This window comes from Dipodomys spectabilis, unplaced genomic scaffold (assembly GCF_019054845.1).
Source record: "Dipodomys spectabilis isolate Male_0828 unplaced genomic scaffold, ASM1905484v1 ptg000148l, whole genome shotgun sequence".
Lineage (NCBI taxonomy): Eukaryota > Metazoa > Chordata > Mammalia > Rodentia > Heteromyidae > Dipodomys > Dipodomys spectabilis.
Window position 1 is genome coordinate 6,038,454 of NW_024870825.1, and position 26,591 is coordinate 6,065,044.

The 26,591-nt window shown below is 39.6% G+C and overlaps 1 protein-coding gene and 1 pseudogene across 2 annotated transcripts; both read right to left on the reverse strand.

Moving 5' to 3' along the window:
- Positions 1-47: 47 nt before the first annotated feature.
- LOC122118359 (guanylate-binding protein 1-like) lies at positions 48-17,556 on the reverse strand. 2 transcript variants are annotated; one of them, XM_042692322.1, is made up of 11 exons: positions 17,411-17,556; positions 14,633-14,841; positions 9,290-9,417; positions 7,361-7,470; positions 6,815-7,011; positions 5,060-5,302; positions 3,961-4,241; positions 3,142-3,354; positions 2,142-2,244; positions 1,845-2,038; positions 48-192 (listed from the first exon to the last, which is right to left on the reverse strand). In XM_042692322.1, the coding sequence occupies exons 2-11, from the start codon at positions 14,820-14,822 to the stop codon at positions 76-78; spliced, it is 1,776 nt and encodes a 591-aa protein (XP_042548256.1). In that variant the 5' UTR covers positions 14,823-14,841; positions 17,411-17,556; the 3' UTR covers positions 48-75. The 2 variants fall into 2 exon arrangements, with proteins under 2 accessions (XP_042548256.1, XP_042548255.1); XM_042692321.1 differs by having other exon boundaries at positions 17,234-17,478.
- The window catches only part of LOC122118341, a 48,465-nt pseudogene continuing 38,568 nt past the window's right edge, over positions 16,695-26,591 (reverse strand).

Consider the following 26,591-nt stretch of genomic DNA (forward strand, 5'->3'; position numbering starts at 1 on the left):
TCCAAATTCTAAACTTGCTTCAGCTATGTCTTGAGTAAAGATGATTTAAAAAAATAAACTTTATTCTTTAGGTCTTCAACATATGACACAGTTACTCCTTGATTCTGACACCCTCTTCTGGAGATTTTGTATCTCATTATGAAGCTGTCTGCTCTCTGATTGAAATCCCTCTTTTAGTAGTCGGGCCTGTTCCTAAATTAAAAAAAAAAAACATTAAAAGGAAGATAAATGGATAATTAAGATCCATAACATTGAATAGACGCATATTCTACAGTTTTTATAATTATTGATTTATAATATGCAATTTCTTAGTAACATTTTCTTTTGTGTTTCTAATTTTTTGTACGTTTTTATTGTAAAAATTCTGTATAGCAGGGTTACAGTTACATGAGCAAGGTATTGAGTACATTTCCTATTGAACATTGTTGTCTCCTCCTTTGTTTTCCCCCACCATCCCTTTCCTCCCACCTCCACAACTACACCTCCCTCCCCCCACCCACATTTTCTTTATTCTTAATTTTTATTATACTTCTTGGGCAGGTCGGCATGTGATAACATCTGAATGTCTTTTAGCTATGAAATCGTTTAAGCTGCACCTCCTAATATATGAGCCTAAAATTACCAACGTTGGTTTTTCTCCCAGTGTTTTTCTTCCAGTGGTTTTCTTTCCAATTTTTAGGAAGCCTTTTGCTTCCTAGTTTAAAGCATCACTGTCCAGCTAAACTTCAAATTCTCTGTCTTCTGGCTTTGTGCCTCCTTTTTTCAACAGTGAAAGAAAACAAAAACAAAAACCCTCTTTCTTTAGGGAGGCATGTTTGGCTTCAAATTTTTTTTCTGTCAGTTGTGAGGCTTGAACTCAGGGTTTGGGCACTGTTCCCAAGCTCATTTGCTCAAGGCTAGTGCTCTAACACTTAGAGCCACAGCTCCACTTCTGATTTTTTTGTAGGTCATTGGAAATAAAAGTCTCACGGGGACTTTTATGCCTGGGCTGGCTTCAAACCATGATCCTCAGATCCTCAGATCTCTTGCGTAGCTAGGATGACAGGCATGAGCCACCAGTGCCCTGCTACTTCAGATCTCATCCATGTATTTTAGAGAAGGAAATTTGATCTAAGCCTCTATGCCTTGGATGGGTGGGAGAAGATAGGAAGGGAGATCATAATTGCAGAATGACCAGATTGAATTTTTGCACATAACTCCCAACCCAACACAAATGGGAGCAGGGCATAGAAGACAGGTAGGAGTGGCAGACTATCATGGAGATGGAGAAGTTCTGTTCATAAAGGTTTCCTTAGAGCTAGGTCATAGCAAGTATGATAGAAAAATTCATCGTGGATTCTACCATATAGTAAAAGTAGCTCAGATACATAGCCAGCTATAGGGCCTTTTAAAATAAGAGTTACTTATTCTTATCAAAGTCTGTGTTTCTTTTCTTTAGTAATAAAGATACATTTCTTGCTTCAGGTAGTCTTTTGTTGTTATTGTTGGTTGTGAGGCTTGAACTCTGGGCCTGGGAGCTGCCCCTCAGCTCTTCAGCTCAAGGCTAGTGCTCTACCACTGAGCCACCTTCCCAGCCCTTCAGGTAGTCTTAAGCAAGAGATAGTGATAAAAAAAATTTGCATGCTTCATAGCCGTGAATTCTGTCCTTAAAGGAAGGATGTCCTGAAAGAAAGTGGAGCTTAACACAATTGCGCTCACTTAATAACCAGATGCAGAATGCAGACAGTCTGGCAGACACAAGAGAGCAGGCAAGGGGGTTGTAAGCTCTCTTTGTCATGTTCAGTTAGTACGATGAAGAGTGAAGAGGAAACAAAAAGAAACTTGAAGGTGATATATTGAGATACCTGAAGTTTAAGAGCAATGGTCCTCTCTTGCTCTGCCATCAACTCTTTCCTTTCCTTCTCCATCTTCTCAGTCAACTGTTTCACATGCTCTTGATAACTCTTCTCTTTCTGTTCCATCATCTGCTGATTTTTCTTTTGCATTTCCTCCAACATTTTTGTTGAAGCTTGTGCAGCTTCAGCTTTCACACGTTCCACTGAAGAGGAAAAACAAGAAAAAAAAAGGTAAATGGTGATGCCATGTTTGCTTTAGCTTTTTCAGATCTTTCTAGGCCCTCTAGTCTTAGGATTGTTCCTCACCTTCAATCTCCTTTTCCTTTTCGGACAGAGTCTGGTCTGTCTGTAGGAGTGCATCTGCCACATCTTGTTTAGACTCCAAGTACTGCTGCAGAATCTCTTCAGCCTTAAATTCCAGAGAATATAGAATTGATAGCAAGAAATAGTATCATATTTATTCCTGTCCCCCCAATATTTCTTTCCTAATTGCTCCTTTTGATTTTGATGTGTCTAGTGGCCAAGATTCCTTATCACAGGCATGGTCACATGATCTAGACTGGCTAGATTGAGCACTTAGCAATGCCCTTTATAAGAATCCTGTACTAGGAAAAATGGAATCTCTGTCCTTTTAGGCAGAGGTTTCTAAGTGGAATTCATGGTACAGTATTCAGATATCTGGTAAACTTACTGGAGGATGAAACTCTCCAGTAAGGGAGAAAGATAAAAGGAAGAAAGAAGAAAGGAAGAAAGGGTTGGGAATGTGGCTTAGTGGTAGAGTGGTTGCCTAGCATGCATAAAGCCTTGGGTTCAATTCCTCAATACCACAGAAACAGAAAAGGCCAGAAGTGGTGTTGTAACAGCCTGGAGCAAAAGAAGCTCAGAGACATTGGCCAGGCCCTGAGTTCAAGCCCCAGGACCGGTGGGGAAAAAAGGAAGAGAAGTGTGGGGATGGGAAGAGTAATGGAGAGAGAGACAGATGATATATTATTTGAAATCTTAAATCCAGCTATTCAAAGCTACCATAGAGCCCAAACTGATGACTTATTGTTGTTGTGTAAGAGGTCCATCAGTGAGTTTCTGTTCCAATCAACATAAAGTGTTCAGCTGTAATAGCAGATGGCAGTAACAAACAATAATTTAATTTGTGACTTGATTCTTAAGTGATTACATTCACATGAGTGGGTCTAGTATAATAGACTCCTGTGCATCTCACTGAGTGAAAAATGAATGTTAGGTTATGTTACATTGCTGTTTAAAGGGGTTTGTTACACCTTCCTAGGAGACACAGATAAATCTTAGTTACCTGAATTCCCTTCCCAGGTTCCATTTGGTACTTTTTCTTCAGTTCCTGTAACTTCTGAGTAAAGAAACGATAACCTCCAGGTTTAGAATAAATCCCCTGTTTCACTTCTTCTTCTAGAGGGGTGAAAATTTCCTGAATTAAAGCTGAGCAACAATCTGCAGATGCTTTAATGTTCTTTGTACAGAACTCATCTCGCTTTCTTTCTAGCTGGGCCTTTAAGTAAACATAAGAAATAGAAAATAACAGGGAAAACATTAGATTGATCTCAGGATTTCTGGAAACATTTCTCCAAGAAGAAAAGCTGTGGTTTCTAGGAAAACAAAATGTCCATATACCTCCTCCTGACCCCCATTAAAAAATAATAAAGTCCTTTTCTCCTTGGAAGTGAAGGTAAAAGCAGTAATGGGTAGCTTTATGCCATGTCTTGAGCAGTAAATTACTTTCTCACATTAGACCATTGATTGCACATGATATAAATGTGGCTCAGTGAAAGCCTGCCTCAGATAGCTGAGACTAAATATTGCTTTGCCTTTGGCTTGAATATTAAATCAATTTGATAACAGTGGATATCCCCATGGATTGTTACTTATATGCATTTAATTTTTATTAGTTGGAATATCATTAGCTTATTCATGACAGGAGAAATGTCTCAAAACTTTGCATTCATAATAATATTATTTTTGATTATTATAATTATCAGTAGTGAAGTTTAAAATCTAGCATTAATTCCCCTCCTCAGAATAAACACACATTTTAATTTCCTCATAGAACTTTTCTTTGTAAAACTTGAACCTGTGTAAGCTTGAAAGGAAAAATTACCGCTAATTCCTTTTGAAATTGTTGGTCAATATCTTTGAAGGAGGTTTTGATGAAGAGTTGGATGGACTCTTTCTCACAGGCCCTGTGTAGATCCAGCAGCTCTTGGAGGGTATTTGTGGGCAGCTGCACCCTTTGGTTCATCTGCTGGACATAGTAAGCAATGGCCTTTTGCACTGCAGCCGAGTTCTCTATCTGGGCTAAGGCCAGAACTGCATTCTCCATGCATGGTAGATCCCCACAGCTAATGGCATTGATATAGGTCAGCACCAAGTTCTGGAGACCTATGTATACAAATCAGGTGATAATGTTTGTTTTACATTGGCAGTCATATCTCTGTCCTATGCAATTCTAAAAAGGTCACTTATTTGCTATAGTGTCAATGTCATCAGCATCACTTCAAAGTTTATTAGAGATGTAGTATCTCAGCCCCTATTCCAGATCTACCGAGCCAGACTTGATGCTGTTGAGCTGCACTAGTGATGGATGTGTATGTCAGACGAGAATGCCAAGCCTAGACTACGTAAGCCTGTATCTATCGGATGTTTACATCCATCTTCATCAACCAAAGCACCATTAGGCAGCATATACTTTCGTTTATGTCTGTATCATCAGCCCTGAATGTAGTGAGCACTTGATCGGTATTTATGGAACAAAAGATGTTACTTTAATCACCAGGCCATCTTCTATTGGCTTATTAAGAAAACAACATTATCTAAGAGAACTCTCTAAATGTGCTAGTACAGCACACCAGCCACAGGTAGATAGGAGCTCTTGAAATACAACCATGCCATCTACTATTTAAATTTTAATTTTGTGTTAAATAAATTACATTTGAATTTAAACAGCCATAACATGTTTAGTGGCTATCCTATTGGCGACGACAGGTTTTGCTACTAGGCCAATTTCAAGCATTATTTTTCTTTCATCCTTTGCTTTTCTATCAAGAAATTTGATTAACAAAATCTAGTGAAAAAAATGTTGGTGCCATCTAACATTTCACACGAGTGTAGATTTTTACTTTTCAAAGATGAACTTAGTGGATGCTTTTTCATGTTCTTTTAGGCTTAATAGTAAGCAGAGGACTGGGGAAAGTACTCACGAGGGCCATTGACCTTGATGCCTCCTGAAATCGTTTTTGTCTTAGAATTGTTGAAAATATAAGAGCAGAATTCTGCCACTTGTTTCACAAATTCAGAGTCCAGTTCATCATCATGTAATGTCTCAAGTTTGCCAAGCTTCTTTCGGTGAGCTGGCCTATCGAAAATAAAGCATTTCTTCTTGGGGAAGAACTTGCGGATACAGAGCCGGGGCAGGTTAAAATTTTTTTCTTTGTAACCGTTACCTATAGAAAGGTTAAAGAAAGGGATTTGCAAACATTTTCTTGAAAGGGTCAAACCGTGTATCTTTTACTTTTTTTTTTTTTTAATTGGTTATGGGGCCTGAACTCTGGGCCTGGGCCCTGTCCCTCAGCTCTTCAGCTCAAGGCTAGGGCTCTACCACGTGAGTCACAGCACCACTTCCGGCTTTTTCTGCTTATGTGGTGCTGAGGAATCAAACCCAGGGCCTCATGCATGCAAGGCAAGCACTCTACCACTGAGCCACCTTCCCAGCCCCTAACTTTTAATTTTTAGGGACAAGTGTTTTCTTCTCTAAATGTTTACTATAGCATGAGTTACAGTTCATGGACAATACGTAAGTGAAGGGACAGAATATTATTCCAATATAACTTATTTCCATAATGGCTAGCAGGGTTGTATTGGTCATCATTTATTTATGGACTATAGTTTCCCAACACTTGGACTATGATATTGTTAATGCTTTAATCAGTTTTCTCCCAAAATACATAGTCATTGCACTTCATGTTTTTTACTTAAATACAGAATCACAATCCTTAGTAAAAAGATAAAATTAACCTAATTGTAGTAAAGGGAAAGTGATATATATATATATATATACATATATATATATATGCACACACACATATATATGAGGGGCATTTGGATTGGTTAGGATCAAGTATCTTTTCCTCTCACTTTCCCTATATATGTCTCCATCAGAAAGAATGACACTGCCCCATTTGTTAGGAAATGAAAAGACTTGGAAAAGTTTATATTAAGTGAAGTAAGCCAGACCCAAAGAAATATAAGTCCCATGGTTTCCCTTATTTGCAATAACTAGTATACATCTAGGATAATCTTACCAGACAGAAAAGGTCAAAAGCTATGTACATATGACCATGTAAGATGATGCTAAATGAAATGAACACAAGATAGGGACACAAGAGGTTTTTCCTTTGTTGCTGTTATTTATAATGTAGTATGTGATTGGTTTTTTGTTTGTTTCTTTCTTTTCTACATTTTTCCCCCGTGGTATAATCCCCGTTGTCACTGTATTTGATTCCGGTGCCCTGCATCTTGTATATACATTTTTCTAATGTGGGGAGGGGAAGGGAAATAACAACATGCTGAAACAAGGATACAGGCTGACCCATTGTAACAGTGAGACATAGAAGACACATGTTGAAAAACAAACTTCACAACTTCAGTGTGGGGAGGGAGGAGTTGGAGAGGTGGGGAGGGAAGGGATAGTAGGGGAAAAGCAAAGGAGTGGGTAACAATGATTGATAGGAAATGTACTCATTATCTTACTCATGTAACTGTAACCCCTCTATACAGTATCTTTACAATAAAAAAAAGCAAAACCAAGATACTTGATCCTATTAAACATTAACGTTCACAAATATCCACTTAGAAGTAGAAAAACTGTAAAGTTAAGAAAACTGTGACTAGAAAAGTAAACCCCAATATTTTCTAGTGTTTTGACTTCTTCATTACCATTTGTAAGTCCTTATTACCTGATACTAGCTTTAGGGAATTTGCCAGGTACTCATCTGCTGAGACAGTTTTCCCATCGATGTCTAACTCCAGGGAGAAGTCTCGCAGAGTCCACACGAAGTCTGGGAAGAAGCTCACAAAGTCAGCTGAGTCCTCCACCTCAGTCTGCTCAGGTGAGGATTTTGATCTGATTTTGTCTGTCAGCTCTGTCACATAGCTAAGTTGCTACTTAAGGAAAATAGCAAAAAGAACACAGCTTCCCATCCCATATTAGTCTAACATATTTGCAAATCTTCATTTTGCCTTTGTTCTTTTTTTTTTTTTTTTCCTGGGCCTGGTCACTGTCTCTGAGCTTCTTTGGCTCAAGGCTAGTGCTCTACCACTTGAGCCACAGCACTACTTCAGGCTTTTTACTGTTTATGTGGTATGTAATTAAGTAATCAATTTATTTTTATGTTTTCACTTTTCCTGTTGAATTTGTCCACATTTAGAGTCAAGCAGCTGGTGTGTATTCAGACATATCTCCCCTCTGACTTTGTGCTGGGCTGCACCATAAAAAAGGATACTGCAGTTGGTCCATGGCCTGCTGGTTGATGGTTCCCATGCTGTTGTACACGAAGGTGCTGCTCAGAAGTATGGCCAGGGCAAAGATCCAGCTGTCATTCTGGTTGTTACCCTGGAAATCAGAGTATGTTTTGTTCTCATAATACTTCTCAGAAGAATAGTGGTAAAGGTGATTAATGGTAATTTAGTGGTAATGGTACTTAGAGCTTTTTTACAGTAATGTCCCATAGAAGGACATTGAAGCTTTGAATGAGTTTTTAGTATTTTTAGTTTTCCCTTGTGCTCTCTAGTACTTCTTATAATTACTCATAGCTAACTATAAAACAGTCTAGGCTGGCAGACACTCTAAAGTCTTAAATGCAATTTAAATTGAAAATGATCATATATATATGATATATATCATATATATATACTTTGTGTGTGTGTGTGTGTGTGTGTGTGTGTGTGTGTGTGTGTGTGTGTGTGTATGTGTGTTGGTCTTGAGGCATGAATTCTATTGCTCAAGGTTAGCATTCTACCACTTGAGCTACAGCTCCACTTCTAGCCTTCTTGGGGCAGTTTACTGGAGATAAAAGTCTTATGGACTTTCCTGCCTGGGCTGGCTTTGAACCGCCATTCTCAGACCTCAGCCTCCTGAGTAGCTAGCATTACAGGTATGAGCCACCACCAGCACCCAGCATGTTTCCATTTTTTTTTAAGTTGGTCATGGGGCTTGAACTCTGGTCCTGAGCGTTGTCCTTGAGCTCTTCAGCTCAAGGCAAGCAGATTACCACTTGAACAACAGTACCACTTCCAGTTTTCTGGTAGTTAATTGGAGATAAGTATGTCACAGACTTTCCTGTCTGGGCTGGCTTTGAACCGTGATCCTCAAAACTCAGCCTCCTGAGTAGCTAGGATTACAGATGTGAGCCACCAGCACCAGGCTGTTTTTTTTATAGCAACAATGACCCATATAAAGGTGATAACACTAGTAGCTTTTATGATGCTTCTGAGATATGATTTACCTTACTAAATATTTAAAACAATTCTATCATATCCACCTGACATATCAGAGAGTGAGACTTAAGGAAGTCAATTTGTTTAAGGTTACCAAGTTAGCAACAGTTTAAATTTAAACACAAGGTCACAAAATCTCAAACTGCAATACTTTTTTTTTTTTTTTGCCAGTCATGGGGCTTGAACTCTGGGCCTGGGTGCTGTCCCTAAGCTCTTTAGCTCAAGGCTAACACTCTACCACATGAGCCACAGAGCCACTTCTAGTTTTATGAGTGGTTTATTGGAGATAAGAATCTCATGAACTTTCCTGCCTGGCTGGCTTTGAACCATGATCCTTAGATCTCAGCCTCCTGAGTAGCTAGGATTATAGGCATGAGCCACCGGGCACTGGCTCAAACTGCTTCTTTTGTTGTTGTTGGTCATGGGGTCTGAACTCTGGGCCTGGGCCCTGTCCCTCAGCAATTCAGCACAAGGCTAGTGCTCTACCACTTGAGCCACAGCGCCACTTCCAGCTTTTTCTGCTTATGTGGTGCTGAGGAATCAAACCCAGGGCCTCATGCATGCAAGGCAAGCACTCTACCACTGAGCTACCTTCCCAGCTGCAATTCTTTAACACAGGTTGTCTGTAGTAATAACATCCGTGACCCTAAATGCATCTGTACTGCTTTTACATTGCAGGATTACTCACTTAGTTTACAGCCTGTTGTTAGCAGTTAGAATACTGTGCATTGGCCATCTTGCCCTTCCATTAGAATTCTGTTTTAGGAATGTTTTTTCCTTACCTCTGGTTGTTAATCTCAGTTTCATGCCAGATTAGTAAAAATAACAAGTCATATTATGGCTAAATCCAAGCTCTTATTTAAGGAGAAACTACTTAGAATGGAGAATATTCAGAAATGAAGGCCTTAATCCAAAACTGAATCCTCAGTCCTTACTTTCTCAACGTCTCCCAGGCCCTCCGTGTCAAGCAGAACTAGGGTGTGTTTTGGCTTTATGGGATGAGGCACACACCACATCCAGATTCCTTTGGTGTGAGACTGCACTGTGGCACCCAGAGAGAAGCCTGCAAAGCACAGAAGAGAGATTTAGTGAGCCAATAGTCTTGGAAATTGACATAAAATTTAATATAATGGAGGTTAAGAGAGCTAAGGAGAACCATATCTAGTATTGATTTTTTTTAAACTAGAGAAATGATACCAAGTTAGTAACTGAAACACATTCAGTACTTTTATGATTAAAAAATATTCAATAAACTAGAAATAGAAATAAGTTGTCTCAACACAGGGAGGGTCATATATGAAAACCACATCACGCTCAATGGTGAAGGGCTAAAAAGATTCCCTCTGAGATGTCAGAAAACAGAAAAGGAATCCACTTAGACAACTTATATTCCAGATAGTACTACAGAAGTCCTATCAAGGTTCACCCAAAGACAAGAAAATGGAAGAGAAGGCATCCAGATTGGAAACATAGATCATCACAAAGTGATATCTGTTAACACATGACATGGGTTTATTTTTTCTTTAGAAAATCTTATGTATTCCACTTATCACTGAGATGTAATCAATGATTTCAGCAAATATACTGCATATAAAATCAATATGAATAAAACATTTACATTTCTAACTACTAAGAGTACCAATAATAGTACCCACAAAATGAGTTATTTAAAAATAGACTTAATCAATAATAAACTAGTTAGGAATACATTACTGTTTTTAGATAGTAAAACTAATAAAAAAAGTTCAAATATCCTGTGGAAAGAAAGAAGAGGAAGATGTAATTACTCAGCAGCATGCTATCAGGCCAACTTCCTATACCAAACATTTACTGGTGGGAAAGTTGGGGTGTACACATGCAATTTCTTTCCAAGAGGAAAGAAATTTCGACACATGTCCTAACAGCAAAGAACCTTAAGGACACTGTCCTAAATTAAAGAAGTCAGTCACAAAAGGGAAAATCTTGTCTAATTCCATTTACATGACATTCCTAAAATGGCAAAATTCATACAGAGAGAATGGAGAATGGGGCTAGGGTATGGAAAAATGGGAAGTTACTAGTTGCTTAATGGTTATAGAGTTTCTTTATGGATAGAGGTGAATAGCTACATAAAAAGGTGAATTTGGGGCTGGGGAGGTGGCTCAGTGGTAGAGTGCTTGCCTTGCATGCCTGAGGCCCTGGCTTCGATTCCTCAGCACTACATGAGCAAAAAGAAAAAAAAAAGCCGGAAGTGGCGCTGTGGCTCAAGTGATAGAGTGCTAGCCTTGAGCTGAAGAGCTGAGGGACAGCGCCCAGGCCCAGAGTTCAGGCCCCATGACCGGACCCAAAAAAAAAAAAATAAATAAAAAGGTTAATTTACTTAAGCAACAACTGTATTCATAAAAATAGTTATAAGTATAATTTTTATGTATATTACAATAACAAAGATATCTAATCCTAGGGGAAATATTTTTCACCATTTAAGAATAATGGAAATATGGCATTATTCTATAAATGTTTAAAAATAAGTCTTAGTTTACATGTGAATTCCTTCTAGGAAAGGAACAAATTATGTTTTTATGAAAAAAAACTGGAGGATAGTGGGGGGAGAATTTGCAAACTGACTGAAGTCCTGAGAGTAAAGTGAAGATCAAAGCCTAACTTTGAGCAGGGCAGGGGAGAGAACAGCTGGGAGAGGTAGATGGATCACAAGTTCAAGACCAGTTTGGACTGCAGTGAGAGACACTAAAATAAAAATAAAAAATAAACCTAAAAACTAAAGGAAAAAAAACCTAGTCAAACCTTCCTTGAACCAACTGCCCCACCCTTGATGTATGCTCTTGTTCTAATAAATCACTATTGTCTCCTTACCCTTTTTTTTGTCAGTTGTGGGACTTGATCTCAGAGCCTTGGTGTTTCTCCCCAAGCCTCTTTGTGCTCAAGGCTAGCATTCTACCACTTGAGCCACAGTGCCACTTCCAGTGGTTAATTGGAGATGAGTCTCTCATGGGGACATTTCTGCCCCAGCTGGCTTTGAACCACAGTCCTCATATCTCAGCCTCCTGAGTGGCTATGATTACAGGTGTGAGCCACTGGCACCTGGCTATCTCATTATTCTTTATGATTCCTTTACACAATCCTAATTTTAGACACTGTATTCATGGACTGATGAACATCTGACATACCCCAACAACCAGTACCATGTTGGTGCTATGAATGGTGTCTGCTGAATGGGTGGATAAACTCTTTTTTTCCTTGTCTTCTCAGCTAGCTAGAGGCTGCCTCTGATCTCCTGCTTTTCTACTTTCTTTCAAGCCTTTGCTCTCTCCCTCCCTGCCTAGTCCCTGTGGCAACCAAACACCAAGACTAGGAAATTCTTGGAATTCTGACAGGTCCCAACCCTTTTTGAGACTTCCTCCTTTTGTGTGTTGATACTTTTCATGTTTCATGGGTCTCCTTTGCTACTCAACTCAAATCCAGACACAATCAGATTTCTTGATATTTGTCTCATTAGTTCTCTCCTCCAACACTGGGAAGTAGGAACTAAAGGGATCTATAGGAAAACTATATTCCTGAACCTCTGAGCCTGAACGCCTTGACCCCCATCAAATGTAGACATTTAAAGAGACAATGGGATTTAAAGAGGCCTAATTATGAGGAATACATCTGAGGGTGCTCCACATAGCCAATGGTCAACTCAAGACAGGAAGATTATAGGACAGCTCAAGCTCAGGGGTATGCCATTGAAACACCTTCAGGCCTTGGAAAGGGGAGGATATTTCCCTGGGAGTAGGTTCTATAGAGGAAGCCTATGAAGGGACACACTCAAGCCCTCTGTGATAGGCTATGTTTTCCTCACTCTTTCAGAAATGGGGAACGCCTTGGGTCTCGCCCATGGTTTTATTTTATATGCCTGGGAAGAATTCAACCCCAAGTCTTCAAATAAAAGTATCTTGTTTGCTCCCATATACTTTATCACTTGTGCTATATCTGGTGTTATGGCCTACCAATGGGTAGGCATAATATGTATGGGTCTATTACCAAATGTGTTGATACATTGTTACTTATAGAGAGACAGTTTTATCCCATGGATCATCATTGAAATAAGTTCTTATTTATCAAGCAACTTATTTTTTCCTTTAAATATTTGTTCTTGGTTTTATTTTGTTTTTTTTTCACTGTGAAGCTTTGTAGCTATTGTCTGTTGACATTCCGCAGAAGCACAGCTTTTAATAGTTTGAGCAGTGTTGAAATGCCTACAGCACAGTCAGCATTAAATCATAGAATAAGCTTGAGGTCATCCTAGCCTAGGAACCACTCTTAGTTGATTAAATTTGGTCAAAAAGACCATTGACACTGACTCTTGCCTGTCTCTGTCTATTATTTTTCTCAGCTTGGATCAGATAATTCCAGCTGGGATGTTTCATCCAAGCAGCTAGTGACCATTAAAGACACGCCATAGAGTGATCAATTAACAATGTTTTCATAGAAAAATTGTCCAGCGATAAGATGATGCTGGCAGAATAAAAATGGCATCAAAGCCATATGTGGTAGAGCAGGCCTACAATCTCAGCACTAGTGAGGCTGAAACAGCTTGGCTAGTTGGAGATTAAAAGTAGTTCTTATATCTTTAGAGCTAAACAATGGTTTCTTTTCAGTTGAATGCTTCCACCATTGCAACATTTCCCCCTTCTGTTCTAGTTTGACCTTGCCCTGGAAACTCCAACGCTAGCCTGGCAGACATCCAAATTCTCTCAAGATTGAGAAATGTTTAAACACGAGGGTTACAGTTGATACTTATAAGTGTTTTTTGTTTTTTCCCCAAACAGCAGTGACTTCTTACAAAGACTTGCATATATTCTAGATCCATTTTGCATGTCTTCTTTATCTGACCTATTGCTTTCTCAGATATCCTTGAATTCCCAGAATAATAGGACAACTTTCTTATCCTGGCCAATCTCAGCCTAGTCATGTATCCAATCTGCTTTGTTATACAGACTCCAGTCTCAACTCGAAATGCTGCAAACTATCTCATTTGAACATCTAATTTTGAACATTCTTATTAAATTTCTTGCTCTGAACCTCTGAACAACCTGAGGGTTGTCAGTATTATGATAGTTGTTTCATTTCATAACAACCTAGTGGCTCAACAATGGGAGGGCTATATTCTTGGCAACCATCTTTTCTAAAGCCTAATTGACTTTCCAGTTCCTGACAGATAGCAAGACTCTGGAACCTGAGATCAGGGTCCATAACCCCAAGGAAATCAGGATCCTGAGTTTGCTTGCTTGCTTGGATTTACACACACACACACACACACACACACACACACACACACACACACACACACACACACACACACACACACACACACACACACACACACAGAGGTGTCAGTACCAGAGCTTGAACTCAGGTTCTGGATGCTGTTCATTAGCTTTTTTGCTCAAGGCTGGTGCTCAACCACTTGAACTCTAGTTCCACTTCCAGCTTGTGTGTGTGTGTGTGTGTGTGTGTGTGAGAGAGAGAGAGAGAGAGAGAGGGAGAGGGAGAGGAAGAGGGAGAGGGAGAGGGAGAGGGAGAGAGAGAGAGATTAATTGGAGGTAAGAGTCTCACAGACTTTCCAGCCATGATTGGCTTTGAATTGTGACCCTCAGATCTCAGCCAGTGGAGTAGCTAGGTGTATAGGGGAAACTCAGAAGTGCTGGGCTGATCCTGAGCTCTTGTTACCATAGGCAGATAGGAAGACATGAGCAAGAATGCTGAAACTTTTCAGACTATCGATCTCCAGGATGGCCCACACCCTGAGCTAATAAGTAAGCTAATGACTCTATATTCTCCTCATGTAGTCAGGAGTAAACCAGAAAGGACAAAGAGCATCAAATGGAAGGGCAAAAAAGGTCAAGAGCACAATCATGTACCCTTCCACACTGGGGCAGCATCTGCACAGTGGACAGCGGTTTAGGGACACAAGGGAGGTTCTGACCACCTAGTAACGTCAACCAGTTGGATAAAACCCTAAATCCCAGTGCTCCTCTCATCCCCTGAAGCATATTGGGTATGTTTAGGCAGTCAATCCTTCTTTGAATTGACTGTTTCATCTCCTGAGGTGCATTTGTCCTTATAAATCACTCTCTACTGTCCTCCAAGAAAAAAAAGTCAAAATTCCAGCTGTATGTGGAAGAATATCATTCGCTATCCATTTCTGTCCTTTACTTTTTCCTCTCACATGCCCTTGCTGCGTTCTGACAATGTGATTGAACAAAGGGGGATCATCCAGGCTTTGCAGGTAGCATCACCCTTTTTCTTCCCAGCCAGCTTGTTCATCAGGTAGGATTTGCCTGTGCGGTAGAGGCCCACGATAGCCACCACCACCACAGGCTGTGGGATGGTGGACAGGATGTCCAGAGCTTCCTGATTAGCCAGCAGTTTTCCTTTTACATTCTCAATGAGGCACACGGGGGCTGGCATTTGGATCTCTGAATCCATGTTGAGGGTTGTCAGTTGTCTGCAAGGAAGGGGGGCAAGAATGAGAGTTTCCATTCTGTTGTAGTTAGATGGTAAATCCTAAATTCCAAGCATGAAAGAAAACTTTTATGTGTGTCAGTGAGGTAGGTAAGGGAAAAATTATTATAGGGAGTTATGGAAGTATTAAAAAGCATTGCTACAAAGATAGAAAAGGCTGAGTCTGGGCTGGGAAGGTGGCTCAGTGGTAGAGCGCTTGCCTTGCATGCATGAGGCCCTGGATTCGATTCCTCAGCACCACATAAGCAAAAAGGAAAAAGCTGGAAGTGGCGCTGTGGCTCAAGTGGTAGAGCACTAGCCTTGAGCTGAAGAGCTGAGGGACAGTGCCCAGGCCCAGAGTTCAGGCCCCACAACCGGACCCCCCCCCCCCACACAAAAAAAAAAAAAAGAAAAAAAGAAAAGGTTGAATCTTTGATAACTTTGTGGAACAGCCACACAAGTTGGCCTGTTATTTTGTTGTTGTTTTGTTTTGGTGGGTTTGTTGCAAAGTAATGAAACCCCTCATTGGTTAAATGAAAAAGAAAAAGCATCGCTATGAAGGTGAGTTATAAACTTTCACCTGCTCTCAGAAGCAAGCATGCCATTCAGTTTGTTGAAGAAACCTTACCTTTGTAATTCTTACTAAAAAAATAATAAAATGACTCCTAGCTATTCAGGAGGCTGAGACCTGAGGATTGCAGTTCAAAGCCATCTGGGGCATGCAAGTCTATGAAGCATGTTATTTCTAATTAATCGCTAAAAAGCCCGAAGTGAAGCTGGCTCAAGTAATAGAGCACTAGCTTTTAGCAAAAACATGCAGGGACTTGTGGGTGGGGATGGGAGGGAAAAACTTGGAGAGAGCATAGGAAGGGTGACATTGTCCAAAAAAAAATTTACTCCACCTGACTTATGTAACTGTAATCTCTCTATACATCACCTTCATAATAATCATCATAATAATTAAATAATAATAATTAAATAATAATTAAAAAGTTCAGGGATAATGCCCAGGCCCTGAGATCAAGCCCCAGGACTGGCACAAAAGAAGAAAGAGAAAGGAAGGAAGGAAGGAAGGAAGGAAGGAAGGAAGGAAGGAAGGAAGGAAGGAAGGAAGGAAGGAAGGAAGGAAGGAAGAAAGAAAGAAAAAGAAAGAAAGAGACAGACAGAGAGAGAGAAAGAAAGAGAAAAAGGAACCTTATATGAGATCAAATCGAAACTAGAATAGAATTTAGAGAATTTATTTCCCAATTCAACAATATGCAAGAAGTTAATAATTGATTTGTTTATCCATTATCTCTGCTAATGGATAGAGACCCATAAAAATAAATGCTTTGTTATTTGATGTGTACCCTTGGAATAATTTCTAGGAATTTTGAAGTCCATTTCTCTCTCCCACCCAAAGAATGTATGCTTGTTTTATTGCCTTAAGGCTTCAGAGAACTTTCCACATTGCCATTCCAGAAGTGAAACCAACACAACTTAAAAAAAAAAAAAAAAAACCACCTGATTTTTGTAATTAGAGACCTTTCTTTGGAATGGGCCTATGCAAACAAAGCAACTTAAGAAACGTAAGCTTCATTAGTTTCACAGAAAACCTAACTAAAATTAGGTGCAAATGCAAATTGCAAATACTAGATGTGCAAAAAATAACTATGACATGGAGATTATGAAATCAGGGAGCAAACCGAGAGAGCTAGAAAGTGGTTCAAAGAAGACATCTGTATTTTCTACCATGAACTTTCAGCCTTTCTCTTTTGTTCTTCTCTTTGATAGAGGTCTAGAAGGAAGGATAATGTGAGGGGAAGAAAAGGAGTGGTGGAAAACAAATTATCACAAGAGAGATGGTGCCGAGTGCTACTAGATAAGACGGCAATAAATGAAGCTAGTGTCCAGCCGGGAATTCAGATGAACAATTTCCAGAAGGCAGGGCAAGTTGTCCCAGGTCATGAGAAGGATAAGGTAAACAGAGATGCCGCCCTTAGTACTGACACTTTTAGGAGATTCTTTTAGAGAAAGACTTTCGTGAAGTGCTGGACCTGCATTCATTCCACTGGGAGGGCCGAGGAGTGAGTGGACACTGAGAAAAGAATGTCTTTGCACCACTTCTAACAGAAGATCGCTGATTACAAAGGATGTTGGGTTGAGCCCAGGTAGTTCTTTCCATTTCTCAGCTGTAGCAGGACACAGAGAGGCTAGCTCATCAGTGACCCTCTGTCAATAGTTGATAGAGACAATTTTGAACAAGGAGAAAGCCATCCTGATGCCTTTCACCCTTCGGTGAAGTCTGAAGGTTGATGCCTAACTCAACACTAAGCAGGTATTTGCACTGATACATCCAAAGCTATATATTTAACACCAACCCAGTACTGCCCTGACATAGCCAAATGTCAACTCACCTTTGCGTCCTGCCCGGTTTCAGCTGCAGCCTGTGGTCTTGGTAGTTTTCAAGAAGATGAACTGGCCTTTATAAATCTTTCTCACTTCTGCCCCAACCATAAAATCATAATTTTCCTGATAGAGCTCCTTCAGAAATGGATAGAGAGCCCTGTAAGCAGAGGAGGCAGTGTTCTTACCTGAGCTTTGCCCGCAGTCTGGATGGAATGGCTACCCAGTTCTCTCTTATCTCCTCCCAGATGCTTCCTGGATTTTCTTGTATGAACAAATCATTACAAGAACAGCAAGAGTTTAGAGTAATGGGAAACTGAAAGTGCTTAGTCTGGGCTCTGAATCAACAAGTGTAGCTGCTTTCCTAAGCCTGCCTGGTAGGAGGAGCTAGAAAGTCTCAACCAGAACCTTCAAAACTGTTTGTTGGAAGTAATAAAAAAAAAAAAAGTTACCAGTAAGTAGTTGCACAAAGGAGTTTCAATTCAATGTGCCTGTGTGTGAGCCAATATATCCTGATCAGTGTCACCCTTCATCATTCTCCCCCATCTCTTCCAATCTCACTCATCCCTTCCATTTACCTGGCTTCATTTTCACATGTGTACACTGAAAGTTAGGACTGCATTCATCCACCCTTCCTCTCTCCTCTTGTCTGCCCTCCCTCCCCTGACCAAGTCTTCACATAATACATGTTTCAGTTTCCTGGTGGTATCCATTTTGTTAAACTGTAAGTTAGTTGTTCAAAGGATTTACACCATTATGTATATAACATACTACATAGCTAATACATAACTAAAGCATATAACATACTTTAGTGAATATATTCTTGTAAGTATTCACTTGACCCTGTAATTTACATATATTTATAATTTAGATCGGATAAAAGAAATCTTTGAAAGCATTTTCTCTTTTAAGAAATGCCCTAGAGATACAGAAATATCAAATTTTCTTCAAAGTTGGGGGATCAGTTCGAGAGGTCTGATTTCTGGAAACAATAGATCCATTCACAGTAGAGCTAACGATGCTTTTAGAGATGCTGTCAGCGTAGGAAAGAGCATGTTAAATTGAAAACAGGTATTTCTCATGATTTTATAGAAAATGAGCCCTTTATTATCTTAAATCATAGCACTGTAATCAATCTGTATCCAAGCCATTTTGATTCCAAACTGCTTCTTGAATGGCCTCCCTGTTGCTTCTGTTTGCTGCGTAAATAATTGTAAAAAGAATGGATTTTATTTTTAGATGATGTTACAAATGAAATGGAGATGTTACAGATGAAATGGAGTTCTGACTATAATCATTCTGAATAAATAGTATTGTTTCTATTTCTCAATAGAAGGGGAGTTCAGAGGGTGGGTCTGTGATCAGATGTGGCTTGAACATGGCCTCCAAATGTTCCTTTTATTTTAAACATTTTTATTAACATATGTTAGTCATTCAAGGGGAGGTTCACTGTGGTTTTTCATATATACATATACACATACACACATACATATATATATACATACATACATATATACATACATACATACATGTACCCCATCAACCTCACTTTTATCTAAAAGAGATCAATATGTTTCTTGTGGCTGTGTTTGGGGATTTTGGGTTTTTGTTTTATTTCTTATTGTTATTTTAAAAGTGACATACAGAGGGGTGATGTTTGTGGTTAAGAAATGTCACAAGTGTGCATTTTTTAAGGTAGTGCCACTGCCCCCCACCCCTTCACATTGTGCGACACTGTGCAACAACATGCAACATCTCTGTCCCGCATGTCAGCCTTAACAAGACCCCACCCACAATGCAATAAAGGATACACTATGCTTTCACCAGAGGCCAAATAGATGGGGCCACCCAATGTTGAGCTTTCCGCTTCAAATACTTAAAGCTAATTTTTTTTTTTTTTGTCGGTCATGGGGCTTGAACTCTGGGCCTGGGCGCTGTCCCTCAGCTCTTCAGCTCAAGGCGAGCGCTCTACCACTTGAGCTACAGCGCCACTTTCGGTTTTCTGGTGGTTTATTGGAGATAGGAGTCTCACGGTCTCTCCTGCCCGGGCTGGCTTTGAACCGCGATCCTCAGATCTCAGCCTCCTGAGTAGCTAGGATTACAGGCGTGAGCCACCAGCGCCCGGCGTAAAGCTAATTTTTTTTTTTCTGTATAAAATACCAGACTTTACCTATTAAAAAAAATAGTAATTATCTGACAGAGAGAGGCTAAGTTTATTTTTGCCCAAATTCCTGAACTAAGTCAGAATGATGATAAACAAAACAAACTCTGTTTAATTTTAAATTCTATGTTCTTTCTTCCCCCACTGCTGATACGCTAATTTTTTTTTTTTTTCCAGTGGAGATACCAGCATCTGGGATTTGACAAATGCTCTCATTTCTGTTCCCTTTTTGCTATGATCTGTTAAAAGACATCTGAGTAAGTAGTACTTACTGAGATTCACGGGAGATTCAGTTGTTGTGAAATGTTCACATTATTCTTGCTTTGGAGGTCTTTGTGTGAGCAGTTTTTCTTCTCTTAAAGCTCTCAAGCCTGGTTCTTTCATGCACTTCAGGTCTCTGCAAATAGGCATGTTTTTAGAGAAGTCTATCATGGCCCTTTTTTCGATCTCTACCACATTTTAATTTTGTTTTGATTACTTTGCCTGAAATTTAAGCTCTCAGTTTCAGGAAATTATCCATAATCTACAATGGACTTGACAGAAAATGGAAAGCAGCTCAATGACCAAATATAAAACAACTCTGAACATCATACGAACCACACATTGCTTAATAGTTGGAATATATAAATTTTGAAGTGGAGAAGAAATTCAGAAGTGTCTCTGTTAAACACTTATTGTTAAGTCAGTTGCATGCACATACATGAATTTTATATCACATGCACATATGATGCATGTGTACTATCTTTTTATTTACAGGTTGTAATATATGTGATATATGTGTGTGTGCATTTTTATATTTGGAAGTACTGTGGTTTGAACTCATGGCTTTGTACTTGCTAGGCAAGTACTCTTTCACTTAAGCCACACATTTAACCCTGTGGGCTACAGTTTCACATTTATGACTGCGTCCTGGGTGGCAGTCCTCTTATTTGCCTCTCCCACATAGCTGGTATGGCAGGCACATGACACTTCACCCAGCTTTTATTGGTTGAACTGTGGTTACTGAAACTTCTTGCCCAAGCTACTCTCAAACTTGGTTCTACCAATTATGAGCTATAAAATAACTTTATTCAAAACTTTGTCTATCCCTCCTTATTTTTTGGCTTCTTTAAGGGCTACTTTAAAGTCATTTAACTTAATTTTTTCAATCTTGCTTCTGACAGAAATAAATTTAAAGTTCCTGCAGATTGCTTTAAAAGATATGACCACATTGAAACAGTTCTTTTAGACGACTTCTTACGACTCTAGTGACCAGCGAGTGTGGCACTTTAGTCATGACTTGCTTTCTTCCCATCGCAAGCTCTACTCTTAGTGGGTTTGGCCAAAAGACAGAGCTGTTTTAATTTCCAAGCAGCAGCAAGATACCTCATTGGAGAGCAGGATACCAGTGTTTGTTTAGTGAATGTGATGACAGCCCAGTGCTTCCATTCTTGCCCAGTTCCAGTCAAGCAATTGTAACAAAGCACTGCATAGTTAAACTTTCTCATTAAGCTTCTTTGAAAGATATTAAATTAGCTAACCTGGTGCCTCATGCTGCTCAGGATGCTATAATGTGAGAACTGAGGTTTGAGGCCAGCCCAGGCAGACAAATTCATGACTCCTTTATCACCAAATAGCTAGCAGAAAAGCCAAAACCTGGAGGCACGTCTCAAGGGTACCGATGATGAGCAAAAAAGCCAAGCAAGAATGTGAGGCCCTGATTTGAAGCCCCAGTACTGGCCAACACACACACACACACACACACACACACACACACACACACACACACACAAGCAATTAGTTATATAAAGTCTTTATTTTACTAATTGTCAAAACATATAGAGTTAATATGTAGATAATTATAGCACAAAATTGGGAGAGGGCCAATAGAGATATATAGTCATAAAAGTAACAATTCTGCATCTCATTGGAGTTAAATATAAATTTCAGGTTTGCATATATATATGTATTCATAAACTGCTTTGTTAAATGGCACCTCTTTTTTATTGTGAAAATACCATACAGAGGGGTTACAATTTACATGGGCAAGGTAACGAGTACATTTCTTATCAAGCATTGTTGCCTCCTCCTTTGTTTCCCCTTCCTCTCCCTTCTCCTGTCCCCAATCCCTACCAAAGGTGTAAAGTTCTTTTTTTCTACAAAACATCTTGTACATCTCATTGTTGCAATGGGTCCACCTATATCCCTATTTAAACATTTTGTTTTTTCCCTTCCCCTCCACAATTATACCATAATCAAATACAGTGAAAGCAGGGGTTATGCTGTGGGGGAGGGACATACAAAGCAACAAAAAAATCATCTTATAAATATGTTAGAAACAATCGCAAGAAATAAAAAACATTTGAATCCTTATCTTGGGGTTCATAAATGGCACCTCTTTTGTACAAATATTGAAAGATAATAATGAAAGGAGTCGAGCATAAAAAAATAGCTAAAAATAAATAAAACTATAATAAGCTTTTTTTCTTTCTTGAGATAGGGTCTTATTATGCAGTCCAATCTAGCCTCAAATTTGTGTTCTTCTTACCTCAGCTGCCCACATCCAAAACCTCACTTTTGAAACCATAACAGAACAGCTAGCTCTTAGCTAAACTGTTCCAAACAACAACATCTCAGAAAACTCAAGTTAGGAATGAAACAATAGACATTGCTATTGCTCTAACAGAAATAAAATGGGCTATGGGTTTATTCTTTCAATGCTTGTCTGCTAATTAAAATCACAAGATATTATTCAAAGACTGAAGCCCTATAACTTTGTTTCAGCCCCTTCTTGATGTTGTAACTAAGGGTTGTGTTGTTAAAATGTATCCACCCTTTCCCTGTGCACTCCTAGTTCTCAAGTTACAGGAAAGGTCACAAAGCAAAAGCCATTATCAACAAAGTATAAAACATAGACTAGCTATAAGGAAGACAGGCATACAGACCTTCAAACAAGAAGCTTGTCTCAATAATATTTACATAGGTTCACAGGCCCAGATGCTCTGTGACCTTTGAACCAAGATAAGATGTTCACACTCTGCTTCCAGACTGTTCATTTCTCCAGACTAAGGAATTACCCTGATAGCCAGCTGCCTAGGACTGAAAACATTGCTTCACAAGAATCTCGCAGGCCTGGGCTTCCCATTTTCCAGAATGTAGGTGGTTGCTAAGGAAACCTTGTCTTCTCCAGGCACTCTGCTTGTGCAGTGGTGGCAGAACTGGACCTTCTGAAGTTATACAACTGCTAGAATTTTCTCAAGAAGAAACAGAACACAAGAATAAACTTTAATGAAGAATTCTATTACTATTACTGCTACTAAAAATGATAACAAAGAAAAGCTCAGAGCTTCATTGTACTTGTAAACATTTGACCTTGTACACATCTGTAGCAGTAACTTAAATTTCTCACACACTTGACCAAAAAGAGTAGAGTACAGTTTCTAAGTATGTAGCATTAATAATGCTATCTAAATCCAAAACACCATAAAACATAGACCATCACTGAATAAAATGTGTTTACATTTAAGGTAAATGTCAAACCCAAACTAGCACAGCCAAAAATTAAGATAGGATAATGATTCATTACCTCCTGCAAATAGGAAAGAAGATCAGGGGGATTTATTTCCAAAACAATACCCTTTCTGAGCAAAAGAAGCCTGAAGGCTTTCTTCCAAGAACCTGTACATATTTATACAGGATGGCACTTGGAGAGTTGCACATTTCTGATCATACTGTTTATGGTCACAATTTAGGAAAGAAAGATTGTAGATACTTTTTGTGGCATACTTGACTCAAGGCCATGTTGATAGGCTAACATGGTAACAGGCTAAAATGTTGTTGAAGAACAGCTCTAGGCACAGTCAGCTTCTGTTGTGAAGTTTTATATGAAAGTAAAGAAAAAGGAAACTCTGAAGATGACAGTACAGGAATACGTCTCTAACAGTGCCTGCTTGCTCTGCAGCTAATACATTGCTACTGAGATATTTCATTCTTCATTCTATTTTTTTCTTTTGCAGTAGTGACACTTCTGAAACTACTTGATGTCTGTGACTTTTGTACCACTTCCTGATAAAGTTTCAAAAAAATTTTTAAAAAGTTGTAACATCTGACCCTGAAATAGATTAGAATGAACTGATCAACAAAAATGTACAAAGCAAGGTGTTAAATAAACTAGATTCTAAACAGTGCTCCACTATTGCTGATTTTCAATGAGACTAGACAAGCACTAGTCAATTTGCCATTATTCTGAAGTTATTTATAGAGAAACCTGAAATAATTGTTTCTATCTGATTTCCACCTATATATCTTTATTCAACAAAGTGAAACTGTTTTTGGTGATTCAACATGCTACTGAACAGTATGTCAGGGGCCAACCACAACACGACTATTATGGAAAATGGTGTAGGAGGCTGAATATACCATCATAAACCCTTAAAGTTAGGGTAAAGTGCTATGTGCTACTCATTTCCTTCTGAGAACATAAGCTCACCTTTATGGACCCAAAGCTGTTGAATAAGTTGCTTTCAAGTTATATTTTTTTGGGGTGGTGGTGGTATGATGATGATTAGTCTTGTAAATAAATAATTTTAAGTACTTTTTTTGTCGGTTGTGGGGCTTGAACTCTGGGCCTGCTTTAGCTCAAGGAGAGCGCTCCACCACTTGACCCACTTCCGGTTTTCTGGTGGTTAATTGGAGATAAGAGTCTCACAGACTTTCTTGCCTGGGCTGACTTTGAACCGCAATCCTCAGCTCTCAGCCTCCTGATTAGCTAGGATTATAGGCATAAGCCACCAGTGTTTGTTCAAATTGCTTTTAAGTTTTAAAAATTATGTTAATTATTTTGTGATGCTAGGAATCCAATTTCAGGGTTTTGTTCTTGTTAAGCATATGCCCTACACTGAGCTACATGCTTAGCCCCTATTTTAAAAAGATGGTTCAGTGAGATGCCTGTTGTTTGGTACAAAGAGAGGTGGAAAATCCAGAATGGATGGTGGAGGTGGGAGATGATGGAAGTCAACTGTGTCCTAGGACAAGCTGCAGGAGCAAATTCTGGGCATGTTTCACTAACTTCTGCATACTGGGGTTCTTTGGAAAGCATGGAACTGGTCATTAACTGGCACACTGGGCAATGCCTGAGCATCACGTAGGTCTCAGCATTGAGAGTGGCAGAGGTGCGGATGGATCAGTTGCATCCATTGCATTGACACACCTTCTGAATTGACCTCTGACCCCAGCAGTGGCTGTGGTGGACACGTCTGTGAAAAGGGGCCTAGAGTCAGGCACTGGTGGCTCATACCTGTTCTCCTAGCTACTTGGTGATTTGAAGCCAGCCTGGGCAGAAAAGTCCATGAGACTTTTTTTGGTTGTTGTTGTCAGTCCTTGGGCTTGAACTCAGGGCCTGGGCACTGTCCCTGAGCTTCTTTTGCTCAAGGCTAACACTCTATCCCTTGAGCCACAGAGCCACTTCTGGCTTTTCTGTGTATGTGGTACTGAGGAATTGAACCCAGGGCTTCAGGCATGTGAGGCAAGCACTCTACCACTAAGCCACCTTCCCAGCCCCACTCCCACTCTTATCTCCAATTAATCACAGGAAAAGCTGAAAGTGGTATTGTAGCTCCTCAAGTGGTAGAGTGCTAGCCTTGAGCAAAATGAGCCAGGGTCAGTGCCTAGGCCCTGAGTTCAAAACCCAGGACTGAAAAAAAAGAAGGGGCCTAGACTCATTTCAGGTTTTTGCTTTAAGATGAATAAAACCCATGTTTTCCTAAGTGAATATAGACATGATAAGACGAGTCTTATCCGATCGACAGCTGTCACTCCTGTAGTCTTTCAGACGTGGTAGGCAAGGTCTCGCCATCACTTACGCATTTACCCGAGATATCCAGGTGACAAGCTCCTTTATGCCTTAGGTGTTCAGTATCATTTTTATTGATGCTTTTCCTAAACCTTTTATAAAATTCTTTTAGTCTAATGTGCAAGCTCCTGCTCTTCCTCTTCTCTGCTTCATTTTTCTGGGGAAGAGTTATAGTTGTTTGACTTTCCATCTGCTTTACAATGTTCTTTACAACTTGCTAGAATGTATCTCCTTGAAGACAGGGCTTTCTCTCTCTTTCTGACTGCTTAATCAAAACCTCTGCCACATAAGACCTGAACAAGGTTTTTGTTTTTTATTGACTGAATCCGCACGGTGAAAGTGACTATGTTCATGAAAGATGATGTTTTTCTCTTATAATATGTGGATGCCAGACCGGAAAGAAACATCTCTGCAAAGTCAGTAACTGTGACTGAGGGCATGATGGGTTGTGCAAAGAAAATGTTACAAGTGAACAATCCCCAAATACACTGTGTTTGTGAATAAAGACGGCGAAGTGAAACACTGCAACAGCTGAAGCACAGGAAGCAGGTAAAATGGTGAAGGGGAGAGTAAAGGAGGCAGTCGATGTGAGTAAAGTATCACGTGTGTGTATGTGAAATACCAAGGTAAAACACATTTGAGCCACTAATGTATATAAAAAAGACAAATGACAGGAATGTAAAAGAGGTCCTGTCTGGATGGTGGTACTAGTGGGAGGGGAGAGAGCAAATAGAGGGTTAAGGAGAGGGGAAATGGTCAGATGCTTTATGTTCTGTGGGAAAATCTCCAGGTATTTTAATTGCTTTTGTCTTTTGCAGTACTTATGATATAGTTGTTATCATCTGAATTTTACAGACCAGTAAAGACAGCTTAAAGATGGTTAGTGTGTGAGTAAAAGCAATTCTCAGGTCACATTGCCCTGATGTCTGCTTGTTTGGATATTTCCTCAAAGGGTTAAAACAAACTCAAAGTATGTTCCCCTTAATGGCTCTGTATTTTGCTAAAGTGGACTGAAACTTGCTGTGAATATAAGTCTCTCCTTTAATGGTTCCTGATTTTTTTTTTTTCCAGTCATGGGGCTTGAACTCTAGTCCTGGGCGCTGTCCCTCAGCTCTTCAGCTCAAGGCTAGTGCTCTAACATTTGAGCCCCAGCGCCATTTCCACCTTTTTCTGCTTATGTGGTGCTGAGGAATTGAACCCAGGGCCTCATGCATGTGAGGCAAGCACTCTACCACTGAGCCACCTTCCCAGCTCCTAACTGTTCCTGTTTTTGAAGTCTGTCTAGCCTTGCAAAAATTTAAACTCTCTGGACTTTTTTTTTTGGTCTTTTTGTCATGGGGCCCAAACTCTGGGTCTGGCGTTATCCCTCAGCTCTTCA